The following is a 21,576-nucleotide window of genomic DNA, read 5'->3' as shown; positions in this document are numbered from 1 at the left end:
ATAAGTTTAACATTGCAACCAGGTAGGAAAATAGACAGGAAAATCCTTAGAATGAAAGGAAACTTAGAGGTCATTTAATCCAACTCATTAGGTATATAGTCGGCCCTCCTGGGTTCAAGCCATCCTCCTGCCTCAGCCTCCCAAGTAGCTAGGACTACAGGAGTGCACCACCACACCTGGCTAATTTTTTTTTTTTTTTTAAGAGATGGGGTCTTACTATATTGCCTAGGCTGATCTCAAATTCCTAGCCTCAAGGGATCCTTTGACTTGGCCTCCCAAGATGCTGGGATTACAGGTATGAGCCACCATGGCTGACCTCTAAGCTTTTTAGCTTAGTCTTTCTTGATTCCTTCTTACTGTAAGAAACCCTTTAAAATTTTTTTTTTTTCAGACAGAGTCTCACTCCGTTGCCTGGGCTAGAGTGCCATGGAATCAGCCTGGCTCACAGCAACCTCAAACTCCTGGGCTCAAGCAATCCTTCTGCCTCAGCCTCCCAAGTAGCTGGGACTACAGGCATGCCCGGCTAATTTTTTTCGTATATTTTTAGTTGCCCAGCTAATTTCTTTCTATTTTTAGTAGAGACGGGGTCTCGCTCTTGCTCAGGCTGGTTTCGAACTCCTGAGCTCAAACAATCCGCCCGCCTGGGCCTCCCAGAGAGCTAGGATTACAGGCGTGAGCCACCGCGCCCGGCCAAAGAAACCCTTTTGAAAACTGGTTTTTAGCATTTTTCATGAGCCTCAATTTCTTTAGCATTTAAGCCTTCCTGTCACTATTCTTTGATTTTGAGTCTCATCAATACATTTTTTTTAATCTTCTTCTGAGTGTATCTTTTAAAAAGCTAATTTGGTATCATGATATTGTAGAATTCTAGTGAAAGGACAGAGTTCATCTAATTTGAATCTCTATTTAAAAAGTAAGTGAAACTGAAGTACAGAGAGGCTAAGCACACTTGCCTAATTTAGATCTTAAAGTGGGATTTTGGCAAGATCTCAAAGAAAGTGAGTCAGAGTATCCACCAGAATCCAAGTTTCCTATTGCCTGGTCTGTGCCCTTTCCACTAATTCTGTTCGAATTCATCACAATTACCTATGAAGCCTTTTGTCATTCTTTGGATATCTTTCCTGCTTCCTCTCTCAGAAATTATTTGTACAAATCTCATGAGAATTCATTCCTTGGGGACTATATTGCTTTTTAATGTCTGTAGTGAGGAGCCTTTTTGTTTCCATCCAGCTTCTACAGCTACATTCCCTCTGAGCATTTTTTTAAAAATTTAGGTCACATAATTAACACAGATTTTTTAATTTTTATTTTATATGTATTTTTCATTTAGCCTCTGAACATTTTTAATGTGTCAATTTAGAGTCAACAGTCAGCATTCATTCTAGCCCACTGTTTTCCTTTTCTCACTGTTGTAAGTTTCCATATGAAAAGGTCATTTTCTCTCATGTTTCTAGGGATCACATCAGTACCATAGCGACAGCCCACGCCTCCTCCCTTCCACTCAAGAAAAAAACTATTGTCAAAACTGTTTTTTAATATAATTAGATTTTTAGCAGATAGTCTAAAATGTTACATCTGTGCCAGTCTTTCTGAACTGTCTGCAGTTACATATATTGTAGTTATATGTAATTACTTCAGTTATTGTGACTTGTCTTTTTATCTTTTTCTCCTAATTCAAGTGCTTGTTCCTGTACTTCCACATTCTGGTTCATAGATTTCTATATGGGTTTGATGCTTGTGTATTCTGTCTCTACAGTTATTCCCTTCCCTACCTTTATTTTTTAATACGTAACTTCCCATTGTGTATTTCAGTTTTGAATTCCTTAATGATATACTAATTCTTGGTCTGCAGAGTATCTCTTTGTTAGTCCAGTGTGCCTAGTTTGATGTATTGTGTTTGTCTAATTCCTCATGAATAACATTTCAAACATTACCCATGGACTTTACTTTGGTATATAACTATCTAAATCCCGAAGAATTATACTTGACAAATGTCCTTTCTCCCCTTTTTTAAACTTGAGCATTACTGGACAGCCTTCAGCTTTCTGTGTCATATAGTCATCCTCCAGAGCATCTGGCTTGGCACCTCTCCCTGAGCCGCTTTAACTTTCTCTCTCAGGACTGAGTTTTAAGTTTTCTTGTTTCAGAGGGCAGGTCTACTGCCAAATGAATGCTTAGTCTTTGCAAGTTGGGAATATCTTCTCTACCAGGTCCTTCTACTTCTTAATATATTTTTCAGAAGTCTCTGAGAATCAGTCCATGCATTCTCTGAGAAATCAACAAAGTGGAAGCAATTCCTAGGGCTGAGTCTTAGGCTCTGGCATGTATTGAATGCCCTTAAGAAACAGTGTACACCCTTCATGTGGCTGTATAGGTTCTGCACACACTCTACCCCTTCAAAAGGGATTTAGGGACTACCAACATGGATCACTTCCTTCTGAACACAATAACAGAACTCTTTCATATGCTAATCATATGCTATGATTCCTCTCTATGTTTCTGTGAAACATATTTCTTATTTAGCTTGTTTTCTAGGATTGATAGTGGTTAGTGGCAGGTAGGCCAGACCAGGAACACCAGGAGCTGGAAGATTAGTCAGTTATACCTACCAATAGGTCAGTTTTGTTTTAGCATATCTACCCAAAAGCAGGTGATAAGACCAGGTCCAGTCAGCCAGGTAGAGTATTTTGTCTAGAATGAATAAGAAATAGATAGTGGTCCAGGTAACAATTGGAGTTGGGTAGGACCAAAAAGGGGCAGGCATTTGGAACACAGATTGGAATTTTGAAAATGTATGGGTATTCAGCAGAGGGGAGTTTGGATTACAAGTGGCTTTCAGCTGTGAGGCTGACAGTCAGAGGCTAGAACCAAACTCCTGGGAGGATAGGTGAGGACAAGCAGGAACAGACATGGACCTAGTTATTTGAACTGGGACACAAAGGAGTAGTGGAACCAATAGCAGGACTGACTTCACACCGAGTCATCCAAGCTAATTGATTAGAATTCCTAATCCACAAGATTTAAAATAGGATTAGTTCCTGCCTGTGGTTGAGTCTACTGGTGGGGGTATACTGATTCCAACTTAGATAATTAAGAGACAGCAGAGGCAGAAATGTCCCTGATGATGCTCCACAGGAATGTCTTGCAGAGTTCCACTGGTACGGAACTGTTTTTGCTCCTCTACTCTGGTAATCTTTTGTTCACTTATCTTTTGACATCATTTTACCTTCCCTCCTTGACTTTTTTTTTTCCCCCAATCAGACATCTGGGCTGTTTCTACTGGCCCATCAAAGAAAGCTTTTAATAAACCAGAAGATAAGCATTTCTTGGTCTTGTCCCCTTCTCCCCCAGCAGTAGGAGGCCAGTGTACATGTAGTAGATATATTTGATGCTAGTGTCTGGCAGGAAAAACCATAGAGCACAGTAATAGTAAAAGTTCCTTTGGTATGTTTGTGGAATTTTTTTGATTTCTGGATGAGCCAAGAGGTTTTCTTAGCCATTCCTGTTAACTCTGGGCCTGAGCTGTTCCTAGGAAAGAGTACTTCTTTGCCTTTTTAAGGACTGTTTTTTCAACTGACCCTGTTCCATTTTTTCACTAGCTACTCTTCTTCTTAAATTTTAGTCAATAGCATACCTAGAAGAATTTCTCCTGTAAGCTCTTTTTCACACTAAAAATAGTGGACTATAACCACAGGATAATAGAGACTATGATCAGAAAACTCTAAACGTATGTGGCTTGTTTGCGCTAAGCCTTAGAGGATTTGCTGGATCTTAAGGGGCCCAACATATTCTTGGATATTATTTACATTTTCATGAATCAGATTCTGTAAATCTGTATATACAGCATGAGTTTATAGGGTTTTTTTCTGTTTTCTTTTTCTATATCTCTAGGGTTGCAATAGTTTCTAAATCTTTTGAAGGAAAAACTGATCGCACAGAAGAGTGGTATGGAACCCAGTACAAACAAGAAGCTATACCAGATGAAGTCATTAAGGTAGGGTTAACTCATCTGTGAATAAGCCTGATGTGTGAGGAATCACAAGGACACGAGCTCTCTAGATCCATAAACCCCAGGCCCAGAGTGTGGAGAGTGATGACTTCGTTTTGTTTGTGCCGTCCTAAGAGGAGTGAACAAGATGTTGAGCTGGAGTTTGGGTTTTTGCATGAAGAAATGGCATGCTAGCCACCTTCTTATGTGTCTGTCAAACCACCAGGGCTGTAAAATTTCTCCCAGCCCCGTGCAGTCAGAGAGCATTGAAGTACAGGGTACACTGAGAAGCAAAAATGGCAGAAAGTCAAAGAGAGGTGGAAGTAGGGAGCATGAAAGACAGGTGCAAAGGCTCCAGAGAGCTCACAGTATTGCTGTGAACATAGACTGGGAGCAGTCTCTGGGATTCATACTGTCTTCATGTTAGGAGGTGTTATATTTTATGCCTGATATTGTATCATTACTCTTTTTGTCAACATTGAGTAATTAAGATTTATTTCAAAACAGGTGTAAGACAGTACTTTACCTCATTCATCAGTAGTTAAGATTTTGCTTGTGAACCATGTTTACTTATATAGTACTTTTTCTTTCTCTTTTGTTTCTTACCAGCTGTATGCCCTTGAGATTGTGTCCTTTATTCATGGAAAGATACCAGAAAGCCTTGCTCTGGCTAGATTCTAGTTAAACTTGAGTAATGAACATTTTAAAAATGTACCTGTGTAGGCCGAGTGCAGTGACTCACACCTATAATCCCAGCACTTTAGGAAGCTAAAGCAGGAGGATCACTTGAAGGCAGCAGTTCAAGACCAGCCTGGGCATCATAGTGAGATGCCATCTCTACAAAAAAATAAAATTTAGCCAGGCATGGTGGTGCATTCCTGTAGTCCTTGCTCCTTGGGAGGCTCAGATGGGAGGATAGCTTAAGCCCAGGAGTTCGAGGTTATGGTGCACTATGGTCTATGATTGTGCCACTGCACTCCAGCCTGGTTGACAAAGTGAGACTCTGTCTCAAAATAAATAAATAAATAAAGTACTTGTGTGGTTGCAATGTAGAAAAAAGAAGAAATAGTTTAAGAAAGAAAATTATCTCTGAAATATTCACAATACAGAAGATAATTGAAGCCCTCTAGTATGTGAAAATATCCATCTTTCCAAACTGTTAGGAAATCTCATCTCCCACAAATTAGTGCTGTGTCTGAAATAATGCTAAAACAGGAGAAAGGCCCCTATTCACCAAACTCTGACCATAACAAACCTGTCCTGGCAGGAATTTTTTTTTTTTTAAATTTTAAAATAAAATATAAATAGCTCATACATTGAAAGGAAGTCTCATTTCATGCACAAAATCTATTGCTTGCCTGGATTCCTTAATAAAACCCCTGCTGAACATTTCCAGTGCCAAGTGAATGGGAATTTTTTTGAAAAAAATTTATCTGGGAACTCAGTAGTGAAATTACATGCTGAATGTTTCCTAGCCCCCACTATTCAGCTATTCTGGACACTTGGGTTGCTACTTAAGTAGTATAGCCAACATCTCCTTCATCCCAGTGCCAAAAAAAACAAATACAGGAACCAAAATAGACCTGCAAAATCTACAAGGCTGTGCCACATCAGCTAGAGACCAAATTATTGAACCCAGACTTATTGGCAGTCAGTTGCTCTTTTTTTGAGACAGAGTCCCACTCTGTAGCCCCAGCTAGAGTGCGGTGGCATCATCATAGCTCACTGCAACCTCCAACTCCTGGGCTCAAGTGATCCTCCTGCCTCAGCCTCCAGAGTAGCTGGGACTACAGGTGTGCACCACCACACCTGGCTAATTTTTCTATTTTTTGTAGAGACGGGTCTCGTCTTGTTCAGGCTGGTTTCGAACTCCTGAGGTCAGGCGATGTGATCCACCTTGGCCTCCCAGAGTGCTAGGATTACAGGCGTGAGCCACCTTGCCCAGCCCAGTTGCTTTTTTTAAATGATCAAAAGTCTTATAAACTAGAGTTCAACAATCAATAGCCTGTGGTCTGACCCACTTAGCTTTTGGAACTAGCCCGTGGAGCACATTCAACCTGCAGGTTGTGTCAATCCAGACTTAAACCTCAACTTTCTTCTTAACTTTGTGCTTTAATTACTGGTTCACTTGAGAGTTCGCATGATCATCTAGAAGTGTGGGCCAGGCCTTAAGAAGAAGGACTAAAGTGAAAGAGGTTCCCTTTAGCCTGGGTTCAAGCCATACATCATGAATGTAGCTTAGTATAGCTGAAAGGATGGCTCTTATAAAAAATGTTGTCCAGCACTTGTGGGAGTATATTCCTGTACAGATTATTCTTCCTTCTTTAAAGAGTTGAAGCATCATAATCTTCATATGGACCAGTCAGCTTCTCTGTGTTCCACAGTCTCAGACCTCAGATTGTTCCTTAATCTCAGCTGCTCATTTTGGAGATGTGGAGAGGAAAGATAGAGATGAGTGCAGAATCTTTATTAGTACCAGAAAGACCGACTCAAGTTTTATGAAAATCCATCGATAGATCTTGGTAGTAGCTCCTTTATATATGATGGAAAAGAATGCTGTGTGACATTTATCCACTTAATATTTACCTGAGTACTTAGCAAAGATGGTGTTTTAAACTCTTGAATCAGATTCTATTTGCTTTTGTGTGTTTTTCATTATTCGTCCAGAAATGGCAAAATGCTGACCTGAACGGGAAATTTAAACTTCCAACAAAGAATGAATTTATTCCTACAAATTTTGAGATTTTATCGTTGGAAAAAGAGGCGACACCATACCCTGCTCTTATTAAGGTAATGTATTAGAATCACTGATTTTAAATTTACGGGACAGACCTATTACATGGAGGGCTAAAGATGATTTCTTATATTTGGTACTGTGTTGACTGGGGGAGGGGGGTCCACATCCTGAGAGGTAACAAAGTTATGGAAAGAATACAAGAAATATTAGAAGTTTAAAAATATTAAAGTAAGCAAACAAAACTACTAAACAACATAGAATCTAGGGAATTGCTTTCTTTGCAGGAGAAATAAAAATAAATCTGGACTGTAACCACAAGTCTAGAAAGATAGAGGACTCTTTTCCATATCCACTGAAGATCCAACAAGGAAGTAGGTTTATGCCGCGTCATGAATGTTAGAGATAAGAAACGATCTCTAAAGCCAGGAAGGGAGTATGTCCAAGCGGGGAGGTATTGGAATTCCTGCCCTTACAGTGGCTATATGAAGCTCATGGAATTACAAGCCAGTGAGAAGGATTATTGGGAAGTGGACTTTTTCACCCGCTTCTTTTTAAGACTGTTCTTTTCGTGCCTTTATTTCAGACCTTGGCTAAACTATGTAGAAAAAATGGATCAAATTATTACAGCACATTTTCCTTTCTAAACTTGCAAACTTATTCTAAACTCATGACTATAGACACACGTCTTTTTATCTTCTTCAAATGACCTAACATTCAGATTAACCCAATGAGATAAGAATCAGTATTTAGGAAAATGAAATGTAATTTATCTTGAGCAACTAGATTATTAGTGAGAGAAACATTTCTCTTTAAAAATGACATTTTAGGCCAGGTACAGTGGCTCATATCTGTAATCCCTAAAGGAAGCTGAGGCAGGAGGATGGCTTGGGACCAGGAATCAAGACCAGCCTCGGCAACAAAGGGAGACCCCATCTCTACCAAAAAAAAAAAAAAATTAGCCAGGCATGGTTGTGCATACCTGTAGTCCCAGCTACTCAGGAGGCTGACGCAGAAGGGTCACTTGAGCCCAGGAGTTTGGGGTTACAGTAAGCTATGATTGGGCCAATGCACTCCAACTTGGGCAACAGAGAGAGAGATCTTATCTCTAAACAAAAACAAAAAGACATTTTAGTGAGTTATATATTAGTTATTAGCTACTTTTTTTTTTTTTTTTTTTTTTTAGACAGAGTCTCACTGTGTTGCCCGGGCTAGAGTGCCGTGGCGTCATCCTAGCTCACAGCAACCTCAAACTCCTGGGCTCAAGCGATCCTTCTGCCTCAGCCTCCCGAGTAACTAGGACTACAGGCATGCGCCACCATGCCTGGCTAATTTTTTCTATATATTTTTAGTTGTCTGATTAATTTCTTTCTAATTTTAGTAGAGACGGGGTCTCTTGCTCAGGCTGATCTCGAACTCCTGAGCTCAAACAATCCGCCCGCCTCGGCCTCCCAGAAGCTAGGATTACAGGCGTAAGCCACTACGCCCGGGCAGTTATTAGCTACTTTAAACAGAAAGTTTACTTACCTCTTCTGTTTTTTCTTGTTTATTTTAAATAGACCTTCTCAGGGTAAACTAAGAAAAACATTAAACCATTTATATCTCTTGTCAGGGTTTCAAGGTAGTTTCAAGTGAACATCTAAAGCCATACTTAGTATATCATGAATGAGTGGAGAGTCAGGATAGGGGCTTATTTGTGTATCCTTGGCTATGTTAGTTATCTGTTGCTGTGTATCACATTACCCCAAAAGTTAGCAGCTTAAACCCACAAACATTTATTATCTCACACAGCTTCTGAGGGTCAGAAATCAGAAGTGGCATAGTTGGGTAGTTTTTGCTCAGGGTTCTCATAGTCAAGCTGTTGGCCAGGGCTTCAGTCATCTGAAGGCTCAACTAGGGCTAGAGGATTCTCTTCCAGGTTCAGTTGTGTGGTTCTTGGCACGCCTTAATTTTTCACCACATGGACCTCTCCCCCAAACATGACATAACAGCTGGTTCCCCAAATGAATGATGCAGGAGGGAAATTGAGCAGTCAAGATGTAAGCCACCGTGTCTTTTATAATCTAATCTCAAAGGTATCATGCGATCACTTCTGTCATATTTTGTCAGGCAGATCGACACTGGTCCAGTGTGGGAGGGGAACTACACAAGGCTGTGAATCTCAGCAGGCAGGGAATGCTATGGGCCATCTTGGAGGTTGGCTGCCACACCCTCCCAAAGGGCTCCTGCATCTCTCTGCCTTACAGTGTCCAGAAAGATGAGGACAGGACCGTTAGTATTGGTTCTCCAATCTATGTCTTCCTCCAGTGTGCCCCCATCCCCCTAATCCAGGGGACACAGAAAGCTGATTTCACTGCTACAGCATCAGCAGTCTTTGTCCAGCTTCCTACCTGCTGACCCTGTGAGCGTGCTTCAAGGCTATGGGACAGTAGCCTCCAGAACAAAACTCTCAACTAAAGCCTCTGTCTTCCTCTTCTTGAAGAGTGATTTGGTTAAACATTTTTGCTAAATATGCCTCTATTTCCCTAACCAAATTGTTTCTCCATCACAGGATACAGCTATGAGCAAACTCTGGTTCAAACAAGATGATAAGTTTTTCTTGCCGAAGGCTTGTCTCAACTTTGAATTTTTCAGGTATGTAAGATGAAGATAGCTATAAATCTTCTTATCAAAATCAACAATTACATTTCTAAAAATTTTCTGTCCTTAAGCATCTATATCTAGAAATAAAAGGAATTAGAGTCATTTCACCTAGACAAGGGAAGTCTGCTGTTGTTACAAGGTATTGTAAGAACCAGGGTTGTTAATTCTTTTTTCTTTCTTTTTTTGATAAGTAATGCTTTAACTGAAATGACTTATCTGTTATTATCAGGAGAATGATCTTAGCCTTCAGGATTTTGGATTGTAAGGAGGCTATAGATTTACCCAGAAGAAGATTCGTTGAGAAAAGAATAAATAATTTGGGGGTGTTTTTGTTGTTTTATATTCTTGGACTTGCCCAGAACAGGAGGTAGTAGTTATAAAATTATCTTGAGTCCTGTCCAGTCCTTTAATTGTCTGGCGCCCTTAGATATTCCTTTCTCTATTCTGGGCTTGGTTACTTAAACATTATTTAATAAAGAGGAAAAAGATGTTTAGTAAAATGTGTGAATAATGTAATTGTTGCAATGATTTCTCAATGCATCTTCATTTCTGTCTTTTTTTACTTGTGTGGTAATGTGTATCACCCACTATTTCTAAAATTCAGTAATCTGTGTTTGTGAAGCAAACTGTCACCATTTAATAATATTCAATATGATCAGCTTTTTCATTGATTTTTATTCGATTGGTTTGACATAAAATTAAAGCTAGGTGTGGTTTAAATGTTTTGGAAAACAGAAAAAGAATCTCTAAATAAAAAGTTAATATTCTCTCAACAAATATGTTGAGAGTGTAGGGATATAAATATTGTTTTATAGCATGAGATTCACAGATTATCTAGAACTGTGCTGAGATTTTTATATTTTTTACACCAAACATGGACTTTCAGGTTGTGGCTTATTGTTGGTCAAGAGCATTACAAAGCACTACAGAACATTTTATTTTTTGATAATGGAGAATGATATTTTTAACACTCTGAGAAGCTTGTCACCACTTTCCCATTTAGCCTCTATGATTACGAATTTCTTTAGAATACCTTTTGAGAGACCCTTTGACATTTCTGTGTTCTCTAAACTGCCCAGTACTGTTCCTAGAATGGAAAATGTCTGCGTCCCACAAACCCCTTTCTCTGTGGTGCAGTTTTCCTAGAGGTAATCACCGTTCAGTTTCTTGTACATTTTTACAGACATTTTCATGTGTGTATCTTTTTCATCTTTTCAGAAATAGGATTATATTATATATACTTAGTCACATTTTTTAAAACCTTGTGATTCATATTTAGCATACAGTATCTGCTTATAGAATAATGTATTTTTAAATTAACAAATGAACCAGAATTTAGGTATTCCAGTTGAATCCTGCCAAAAGTTAGTTCAGGGCCCTCGCCACTTCACTACACAGCTGATGTGGATGCAGCATATTAGGACGCTCCTTGGAATTGTGTTCTGAGCCTGAGCCGTGTGGTTTTGTCCTCCCAGACTTGGCTTTTCTGGTTTTTCTCTTCCACCGAAGAAAGCCACGCAGTTGCCCATGAGGCTGAGCTTGGTCATAGCCTCTGTTTTGTTTTGATTTTGTTTTTGTGAATTGTGCCTTAAGTTTCTGAACTGCAGTTTGCCTAAAGGAGAAAATCCATCATCATGTAAAATATTTTTTAAAAATTAAATGACAGAACATTTATTTAGATTTTCCTGTTGGAGAATGTTTGGATAGCTATAAGAACTTTCTTTTTGATTTTAATTCTAAGTTGCTAAGCATTTTACCCCTATATTTGTTTTATTATCAACTTTGATAAAATTGTTGGCTTTGTTATCAGTACATTAGCTGTATTTCCTATACTACAGATAGAGTGGACCTTTTTTTTTTTTTTTTTTTTTAAGAGACAGGGTCTTACTTACTCTGTCATCCAGGCTGGAGTGCAGTGGCCTGATTATAGCTCACTGTAACTGCAAACTCAAGTGATCCTCCAGCCTCAGCCTCCTGAGTAGCCAGGATTACAGGTGTGTGCCACCATCCTTGGCTAATTTTTTTTTTTTTTTTTTTTTGGTAGGGACAGGGTCTTGCTATGTTTCCCAGGCTGTTCTCAAACTCCTGGGCTCAAGCAATCCTCCAACCTCAGCCTCTCAAAGTGCTGGGATTACAGACATGAGCCACCATGCCTGGCCCAAATAGAGTGAAGCTTTAATTTGCTGCCAAGCAAGCCAAGCAGGCACCTGGCTCAGGTCTTTAGCACTAGCTCTTTCTTCAGCCTGGAAAGTTCTTCACTCCACCTCTTAGCCATTCCCAGGACTTGCTCCCTTGCTCCCTTGTTCCTTTGGGCATGAGCCCAGGTATCCAGGTGACCTTAACTGACCATCTTCTGTAAAGCAGCAATCTTTCTGCCCTGCTGCCACCACCCCATCATTCCCTATTCTCCTTACCCTGCTTAATTTTTCTCCATAGCACTATCACTATCACCAACTGATATATCAGATTTAAATTTATTATTTGTTCCCTCCAACTAGACTATAAGCTCTGTGAGGTCAGGGACTTTGCCTGATTGGTGTCCTCTTTATTTCCAGTGCCTGGAGAAGAGCCTGGCACTGTAATAAGCATATCACACATATTTGTTGAATGAGTAAATCTTTTGCTGCCAATCAAGGTAAGCAGGGTCATACAGTCAGATGAACAGGTCATTTGACTCGTGTTTGAATCCCAACTTTGCCGCTACCAGTTCAGGTGACACGAGGAACGTTATGTTTCTTATCTGAGAAATGAAGATTAGTTTATCTCTGTGGTTCTGTTTAGCTCTTGCACTCTATAATTGTTTTTTCTCTTTTCTTGTTCTTTCTCATTTAAGTATTTTCCAATTTTAAAATTTTTTTCCAGTTCTGGCTGCAGTTATAGAAAGTATCAATTATTTTACTGACAGTGCTGTAGCTTTATTCATTTTAGGGAAAACTCGGGGATAAGCTAACATTTTCACAGATCTGTTTTTCGAAGTTCATGTAATTACCACAGACAAATTTCTCAGTCTCTTACTCCTGTCCACCAAGGGTGTGACTTGCTTGGAGAGAGAAAGAGGACATGCACATGCTGTATCAGTTCTATCAGCCATGCCTCCTCCTGTTAGCCTAGACAGAGGTATGCATTTTTGTTTGTCCCCACTACTTACCTTCCCTGCATTTCTAATTTGTCAGTCCTACCGCACCATCTGGGGTAAGCAATTCCTTTTCCCTCTTCATCACTACCAACACATACATACAGCATATTTCAGGCTTCTTTTTCAGACATCTTGTTTTTTTCCTAATGAGAAGAAAGAGCCTCACGAATTCAACCATATCCTCAGGAAATTATATTAATGGATGTTCAATATCTTGATCCATCTCGAAAGGCCATATCACATTGGGAAGTAATAAATCAGCTATTTTACTGTCAACATTTTCTTCCAGCCCATTTGCTTATGTGGACCCCTTGCACTGTAACATGGCCTATTTGTACCTTGAGCTCCTCAAAGACTCACTCAACGAGTATGCATATGCAGCAGAGCTAGCAGGCTTGAGCTATGATCTCCAAAATACCATCTATGGGATGTATGTAAGTACCCATGCCTTAGAGCCTTCCACTCATCAACATTTTTTATATTGATTTGATGGAAGCGTTTTCGATCGAGGGTATGAGTTTAATTTCTTTTTTTAAATCTTTATGGGTAATCATATTTTCTCATCATTTAATTTTTAAGTTAGCTCTTATTCTGAGTTTTCAGCTACATACCATTCATATTATGCAAATTTTCCTTGATTTCTTTTTTTTTTTTTTAACATCTTTCATCAGATAGTTACATTTTTCTACTCAAACAAAATTTGACCCTAATTTAGGTTTAGATCTCACCCATTCTGTATTTGAATGAAGTCTTCCTTCTTTTGTAAAACCTAAGGTTGGCCTATACTATTTCCCTAGAAATCCAGATCATGAGGCTGCATATCCATACTCTTCGGTCATGTTTCTTCATTACCATGCCACTGCTTGAGGTATCAAAGCATTTCTTTTTTTTTTTTTTTTTTTGTTAGTCGCTACATTTATGCTGATCCTCTCCATTGCAACATGACATACCTGTTTATCAGGTTATTGAAGGATGATTTAAAAGAGTATACATATGCAGCACGCCTCTCAGGTTTGAGCTATGGCATTGCATCAGGAATGAATGCAATACTTGTAAGTAAAACGAAAACCAAAGAAAAGGCACCACACCGTTTAAGCATTATGTTGAGCTTGGGAAAACTATTAACTTCTGCATTTTTTTCAAATAAGAAGGTTGATGGTTTTTTTCTTTACACCTTTTTAATGATTGAAGAACTCAAATTAGTATTCCACTAATGAATGATTAAAGTTTACTGCATCTTATGAACATGTATGTGTGCTACATTTATTTGCATGTTCTTTTGCTTGAGATATTTAACGTATTAATCCTGAAAGCATGTTCTATGTATTTGAGTATATTAACATCTATAAATGAAAGATATCCATAGTTATTGCTGTGGTGCTTGAATTTTACTTATGTATAGGCTTCCTTTATTTCTGTAGACAGTAGTAGAAAGTCCCCATGTACAAATACAGTTGACATTTTAACTTATTTTGTAGCATGTCTCATTAGCTTTTTTTAATGTATATTTTAAAATAAGCACTATTAAATGCATCCCAAGAAATAACCTTCTCTCAAAAGTGTTTCTGATATGTTTCCAAGCTTGCTTATATCTCAGTTATAAATTTACATCCCATTTATGGCCCACATTAATCTTCACTTTTCTTTAAAATATATTACACTTTAATAAAAACTCAAATGAGAGCATTTTTGGGTACTCCTTATTTAAATTCTTATGCAAAAGATTTTAGGGTTTTAAATTTTTGTTTATTTTGCAGTGATTTTTTTTATTCACACGAATTCTCTGGTAACTTTTGTTTAATGAATAAGAATGTATATAATCTAACCATTCTCAGAGTCTACAGAGAGATCTTTGAAGCTCAAAGATCAAAATTAACTCCAAATAGAAAAGTAATAATCTATTTTACATTTTTGCTGATGAATTTTAGTAGCATATTACCATTAAAACAAATAATTTCTATGTATGATAAAGTGGGTTTCCTGCTAATTTTGGATGTAGTTCCTATAGTACATGATGTGCTTTCCATGGCAAGTGAACTTTGCTCCAACTGAGGTTCTTGCCTGTCATTCTTCACAGGGTAGAGACGGTCATAGGTATTCTAGCTGCAGTGTATCCTATACTGCTGTTGGTGCCACCATGTGGAAATTTAATAGACAGTCCTCATTCCCTGATTTTCAAAGTGTTAGGCTTTCAGAGACAGGGTAAATTGTCCTAAGGGAAAATCCTGATGATACATTCAGTATATCCTTCCCACGCATTTGCTTTGCCATTGTCTTTGAGACATTAGCAGAACTCATCAAATATTATGGGTCTTTATTGGGCAACACTGGAATGAAAAAGTGGCAAAATGCCATGTAATTCAAAATTGGGGCTTCCTGATTTCTCCAAAGATGATTTTTAAAATATTTAAATGTAAAAAATTCTGGGACGTGTCTTAATAGTTTGCTAGATAACACTCTCCTATGATCTTTTTTTAAAGAGACAGAGTCTTACTATGTTTCCCAGGCTGGCCCGGAACTCCTGCACTCAAGTGAGCCTCCCATCTCAGCCTCCCAAGTAGCTGGAACTATAGATGTATGCCACCATGCCCAGCCTCCCCTGTGATTTTTTACCTTCTTACTATACCTGTAAAAACCTTAAGCCTGCCATTCATTAGAAGTTCCTTTTTAAGAAGAAACTTAACCACATTCTATGATTAATTTTGATAGAATGAGAACTTGAATTTTGATGATGTAGTGTGTGCCACCATAGTTTGGCATCAGGTGAATATACCTGCTTTTGATTTTGTTTAGGAAAAGTAAAATTATGCTTTTGGGTATTACTTAATACTATATAGATAGTTAATGGCTAGTATAGTAGCCTGAGCCTATAGTCCCAGCTATTTAAGAGGCTGAGGCAGGAGGATCACTTGAGCTCAGAAGTTCAAGTCCAGCTTAGGCAACATAGTAAGACCTCATCTCTAAAAAAATGAATAAATAAAATTGTTTAAAAAGATGGTTAATGTTATCTTCCTAAGTGTTAAACTATGAGAAGTTAAATTAATTGAATTTCTTGTTTCATTTTTATTTTAATACACCTGGCTTTGGGAATTTCTAAATGTTTAGAAATCAAGCTTAAGTTGTTTATTTGGAAGTGTTTCATGATATTTTTAGACTTTTAATACCCTGAACTCTTTCTGTAGCTCTCGGTGAAAGGTTACAATGACAAGCAGCCAATTTTGCTAAAGAAGATTATTGAGAAAATGGCTACCTTTGAGATTGATGAAAAAAGATTTGAAATTATCAAAGAGGCAGTAAGTTTTTTGAACTTATTTTTAAAATTTATTATTTTTTATTCATAAGATAATATTGCCATATTATGAAAATTTTTGAAAAAGGGGAGAGGAGGAAAAGAAACATTCATAACCCCATTGCATTCATCTCACCCTATCTTTGCTAAATCCCAGAAAGCCTACGAGACTCTGGTAGACAGCTGGCTCCTTCCGTGAGCTGCAAGAGCTAGTGCGGTTGCAGCACTGACTTTCAAAGAGAAGCACCTAGTGGCTGTCAGGGCCTCCTTGAGTGTTTCATCTCAGCTTCCAGTTTGGAAAGACACGTAATTCAGCAAATTGAAGTCTGCCCTACCACAAGATCTTTGTCACATGAGGGCACACTATTTAGATTTGATATATCTCCCACTTAAATTCAACCCACGTTTGGCCAACTATGGGATGGATAGCTCCTTTTAAAGCTAAGTTGTGACCTTTATTGTACATGATCAGAAACTACCATCAGTCTTCAAATAAAGATCTGATATCATACACACACACACACACACACACACACCCCATCCATGTTGCTCGCTTATGGAGACTTTTGGGTTGGCTTTATAGTATAAAATCTAAGGATGCCAAAAGATGGAGGCCCTGAAAACTGGGGATGATTTCTGAGGGACAAAAGATGTCCTATATCGAAGGCACTTAGAGTTCATGTCAGATGCTGGGGGTAAATCAGCAGCTGGACAGAGAAAAAGGATGCCCTTTAGTTTAAGGATCAGAGAGGAGTGAGCCCCATTCTTAATTATATAACTTCAGAAAGAAGTAAATATTCCTGCATCTCGGTAACACATAATTCATACAAAACAAAGTTTGATTATAGGTGATCTTTTGAAATGATTTCTTAAAGGATGTATGAAATTAATGAACCCATGTCTCCCTTCACTAGTATATGCGATCTCTTAACAATTTCCGGGCTGAACAGCCTCACCAGCATGCCATGTACTACCTCCGCTTGCTGATGACCGAAGTGGCCTGGACTAAAGATGAGTTAAAAGAAGCCCTGGATGGTGAGAATCATTTTCTACTTAAAGCCTTATGTTTTCTTCATTTTTTTTCTAAAATCATTTTGGTTTATCCTGATACCGAGTGTTTATACTTTCAAATAACTTGTAGTTCTGTTAAAGCCAGCTGTGTGTGTTTTTTTGTAAAAACAGTGGTAGCCTTTGAAGTGGCTTTTGCATTCAGGCAGTTTAGCCACATTTGCTGTTTTCAACTGTAACCTACAACATTTAATTATTATTCTTCACAGATTTCTTCAGATGACTAACTCCTCTGATCTAAGTTCTTACCTTATTAATATCCAAGCTTTCAGAAAAGGAAAAATGGGCTGAACTTCAAAGTCTTATCACACAGAAGTGCTAGGGCATTTTTTTCCTACTCTGGCATCCTTGGATTGGTTCTAAGTAAAACATCTGATTAAAAATTGGAAATGTTTAAAGCCTTAAGAGTTGTCTTTTATTGTTTTTTTCCTAAAATCTTAAATCTAGTTTCCAGGAGTTTGGCTTGAAAGTGTGACATTCCTTGAGAGTAGTCATTATGCCTTCCTTTTATCCTCTTTATCTAGTATGATATATTATAATGTTATAGTATCTAGTATAATATCAGTGTATGTCTAATGAATGCCTACTGAGTAGAAAAAAATTACTTTCACAGTTGCCTTATTGGGAAAAATGTAGATTGGTATCACCTTTTATTATTGTTTTGTATTTTTTACTTCCCAACATTGTTTTACCAACTAATCTCTCTATATGCTCAGCAATAAGAATTAAAATGCAATTAAAAAAAGAATTCTGTTGAATTTTTAATAATCTTTTATGACAAGTCCTTACTTATTAGGTAACACTATGCTTTTGATGTCTTCAGTGACAAATCAAGAGCAAAGTATTGAAAGTCATTATTTTGTTGGTTGCCTCAGGCATCGGATAGGAGGCTAGATTATAGAATTCATTAACTAGAACAGATGCATTTTTTATTTTGGACAGTTAATGTCTTTTCTTTGCAAAATGTTTATAGTCATGTGCAATTAGTAGCAATAATTATACCTTTTAAAAGATACCACATCAGTGATTTTAAATGTGTTTTCAAGAAACTGAACCTGCTTTCATAATCATCAAAAAGCAAAGGTTTGGGGTGGTTTGGGGTTTTTTCCCCCCTTTGTTAGAATCCGGGTCAGGGCCAGGCGTGGTAGCTCACGCCTGTAATCCTAGCACTCTGGGAGGCCAAGGCGGGAGGATCGCTTGAGCTCAGGAGTTCGAGACCAGCCTGAGCAAGAATGAGACCCCATCTCTACTAAAAATAGAAAGAAATTATCTGGACAACTAAAAATGTATAGAAAAAATTAGCCGGGCATGGTGGTGCATGCCTGTAGTCCCAGCTACTCGGGAGGCTGAGGCAGAAGGATCGCTTGAGCCCAGGAGTTTGAGGTTGCTGTGAGCTAGGCTGACGCCATGGCACTCTAGCCAGGGCAACACAGTGAGACTCTGTCTCAAAAAAAAAAAAGAGAGAATCTGGGTGAGATAGCATGTAAATTTTAAGCAGAGTAAGCTCTAAAGTATTTCACAGGTATATAAAGCCTCCCTAAAATGGGGAGTACTTTTTTGGTTGAAATTCTCTGCTGTAATAAATAACATTCTGTTTTGATATACTCCTATGATGATGCAGAATGCCAATATGGTTTAATTTGGAGACAACTCAGTGTGAGAGGCTTGCTCCCCCATAACTCTGATTCATTCGGGTATACAGGTGCTGGTATAGCAAGAACCTCAGGGTCAGTGTTGTCCAGAAACATTTATTGACTGCCTAGCTCTAGACTTCAGGTGTTTGAGATTTAAAAACGATCAATTAGATGGAGTTTCTTGGATCGAGAAGCTCCAGTCTAGTGGCGAAGCGTAAGTGTAAATGGATCATTTCGATAGAGACAAGGGGTGGGGCGGTGAGTATTGTTATAGAGAGCTGAAGAGAGTGCTGAGGGAGTCCTATGAAGGGGACTCCTAAGGCAATACAGTGGAGTGGAGTGAGTGTCCACTTTGGCATTAGACCAAGGATCGAGTCCCAGCTCTGCAACTTACTAGCCTGATGATTCTGGACACGAAACTTAAATTTTCTTAACTTCGGTTTTCTTACCTTTAATATGGGGATAATAGTACATACTTTGTAGTTTGAAAGATAGCATCTGTAAAATGCCTGATCCGTAGTAAGCACTTGTTACTTCCCTTCCTGTGTTTCTACTAAAATTTCAGACACTAATTTTAGCATCTGATGGTGGATCTTGCCTGTAGCATTTATTACTATGGTGTCCTAATGGAGAAGGGACAACTCTTCCTTATAGAAGAATTAAATCAATACATGTAAAAGGAACGAGGGAAATAGAAAAATTGCCATTAGGACACCATAGTAATAATTGCTACAGTAACACCAATGGATGCTAAAATTAGTGTAAAATCTAAGGAAAAGCAGGATAAGTATATCCCCTAAAATAAATATTTATTAATTATGATGGGAAAAATAGACACTGATAGGCAAGTGGGCTTTTCCACATTGCACGCAGAGCATATATGAGTTACTCAATTATAACCAAAAGAATAAAATAGTACATTTACAGTGAGGACATCTGGCAGACACCATCTTTAACAAGTGGTCACTGTTAATATCACTAGTACTACAACATATCAACGTCATGTATCCCCTATTATGCTGCACTGATAAGGTACATACCTTTGTGGTATTCTTCCAGCTCATAGGTAGAGCTCAGTATTTCTTCTTAACACCCTTACAGATGTTACCCTTCCTCGTCTTAAGGCCTTCATACCTCAGCTCCTGTCACGGCTGCACATTGAAGCCCTTCTCCATGGAAACATAACAAAACAGGTGGGTGGTTGAGGTTGTAGCAATCTTTTGTGGATCAATGCAAGAGATTTTTTTTCCTCTAGTCTGTCTCAAGACTGTTAACCAGCATGTTATGAAAATAAACAGAGTAGAGGTCGCTGAACCTTCTCTGCTCTATGAAGGAAGGTAGGCGAGGGCACAGGGGAAGTAAAATATGGTAGTTAACTGAGGACCTGCTTTCATAGCTGCCTCCTCTGCTGTTGCCTGCCTTATGCAATCACAGGAGGAAATGGGAATAATAATCCCTACTCTATATAGGGTGGTGGGACTATTTAACGGATAAGAACACATGATGTGGAATCAGACAGCTTAGATTTAAATCCTGGCTCTGTCACATGCTAGATATGTAATCTTCTGAAAATGTCTCAACTCTGTGCTCAGTTTTCTTATCAGTAAAATTAGTTACAGTAGTGCCTACATCATGGGTTATAAAAGTTAAATAGTATATGCCAAGGGCTTAACACATGGAAAGCACTATAGAATTTCCATGGCAGTCTGTCTCAAGATCCCTCAGTCTCTACCACTCTGCTGTACTGCCTCCAAAACGATATGCCCAAGGTTAGATGTTAATAAGTGGCAGAGACAGGATTCTTACCAAGGTCAGTTTTACCTACAGTAAAGCCTTTTGCTCACCTCCTTTTCTCTGCTGTGACCTCAGGTGTCTGCAGTGTCATTTCACTGGAGACCAGCTTTGCATCCCCAGTCCCTGTCTAGCTTTGGCCATGCCTTTTTTCCAGCATTGTCATCAATGTTGATGATTGTCTGGGTCTCTGTTTCTCTTCACTGCTACCATGTTGACTATATTGGAAATTAATCATACTGGCAAATTAAATTTTTATATATTCAAATAGGATCAAATGTTTTTAAGATTTAAAAGTCCATTTTTATGATAAACTAAGCTAGTTTATTTTATAAACATATTGTTTTCATATTGCAATGGACTACCATCCACTATAGTGTTTTTATCTTCACAGACAAGGTGTGTTTATGTTTTTGTAACATACTGGGACATATATTTTTCTCCAGGCTGCGTTAGGAATTATGCAGATGGTTGAAGACACCCTCATTGAACATGCTCACACCAAACCTCTTCTTCCAAGTCAGCTGGTTCGGTATAGAGAGGTTCAGCTCCCTGATGGTAAGTCAAGATGTTATAACTTAGGGAATGGACTATCTTGACATAATAATGTGGGTGATTATAGGTGGGTTGAATTCAGTTGGATGATAATGTACATGTAGTTTTATGGCAAAGATCCATTAGGATCCTCTACTATTTATAGAAGTATGATTAAAGATAGATAATTAGGCCAGAAAATGTTCTGGTAGGAGGGCCAAAGAGATGAAATTGGAAGTGGACAATAATTTTGAAGAGAATGATACCGGAATCGACTGGTACTTGCATGTGGGGGAATTAAGAAGTAAAAATATCACAAAGGTAAAGAAAGATTGAACGTAAAGCATGAAATACAATTTATTTATTAAAAATAGAAACTAGAATCATAATATTGAATTAGAAACCCATAGAATTCTTTGGCAGAAATAGTTTTAGGAAACCCACTGGTACAGATAATATGTATTCATTACATGGCTTTTTTGTTTTTTTAAGAAACATGGTCTTGCTCTGTGGCCCAAGCTGGAGTGCAGTGGTGTGTTCATAGCTCACTATAACCCCAGACTCCTGGGCTCACGCAGTCCTCCTGCCTCAGCATCCCGAGTAGGGGCCATCATGCCAGGCTGATTTTTAAAAAGTTTTTGTAGAGATAGGGTCTTGCAATGTTGCCCAGGCTAGTCTCAAACTCCTGGCCTCAAACAATCCTCCAGCCTCGATCTCCCAAAGAATACATGTATATTTTTATAAGAAAGTAACATAAAG

General features: G+C 38.4%; 1 protein-coding gene across 2 annotated transcripts in view; it reads left to right on the top strand.

The window, feature by feature from the left end:
* IDE (insulin-degrading enzyme) overlaps window positions 1-21,576 on the top strand; it is a 102,110-nt gene that overhangs the window by 64,994 nt on the left and 15,540 nt on the right. For both annotated transcript variants that reach the window (XM_012659723.1, XM_012659722.1), the window contains exons 12-19: window positions 3,892-3,994; window positions 6,656-6,778; window positions 9,274-9,356; window positions 12,791-12,935; window positions 15,684-15,794; window positions 16,705-16,825; window positions 19,594-19,685; window positions 20,730-20,841. In XM_012659723.1, coding sequence (XP_012515177.1) covers window positions 3,892-3,994; window positions 6,656-6,778; window positions 9,274-9,356; window positions 12,791-12,935; window positions 15,684-15,794; window positions 16,705-16,825; window positions 19,594-19,685; window positions 20,730-20,841 — 890 coding nt within the window. The remainder of the gene's footprint in view (window positions 1-3,891; window positions 3,995-6,655; window positions 6,779-9,273; window positions 9,357-12,790; window positions 12,936-15,683; window positions 15,795-16,704; window positions 16,826-19,593; window positions 19,686-20,729; window positions 20,842-21,576) is intronic.

The sequence above is a fragment of the Propithecus coquereli genome, unplaced genomic scaffold (genome assembly GCF_000956105.1).
Source record: "Propithecus coquereli isolate 6110/MARCELLA unplaced genomic scaffold, Pcoq_1.0 Scaffold63, whole genome shotgun sequence".
NCBI classification, from domain to species: Eukaryota; Metazoa; Chordata; class Mammalia; order Primates; family Indriidae; genus Propithecus; species Propithecus coquereli.
Note: the sequence above shows the minus strand (reverse complement) of the source record. Positions and strands in the feature narration are given on the sequence as shown.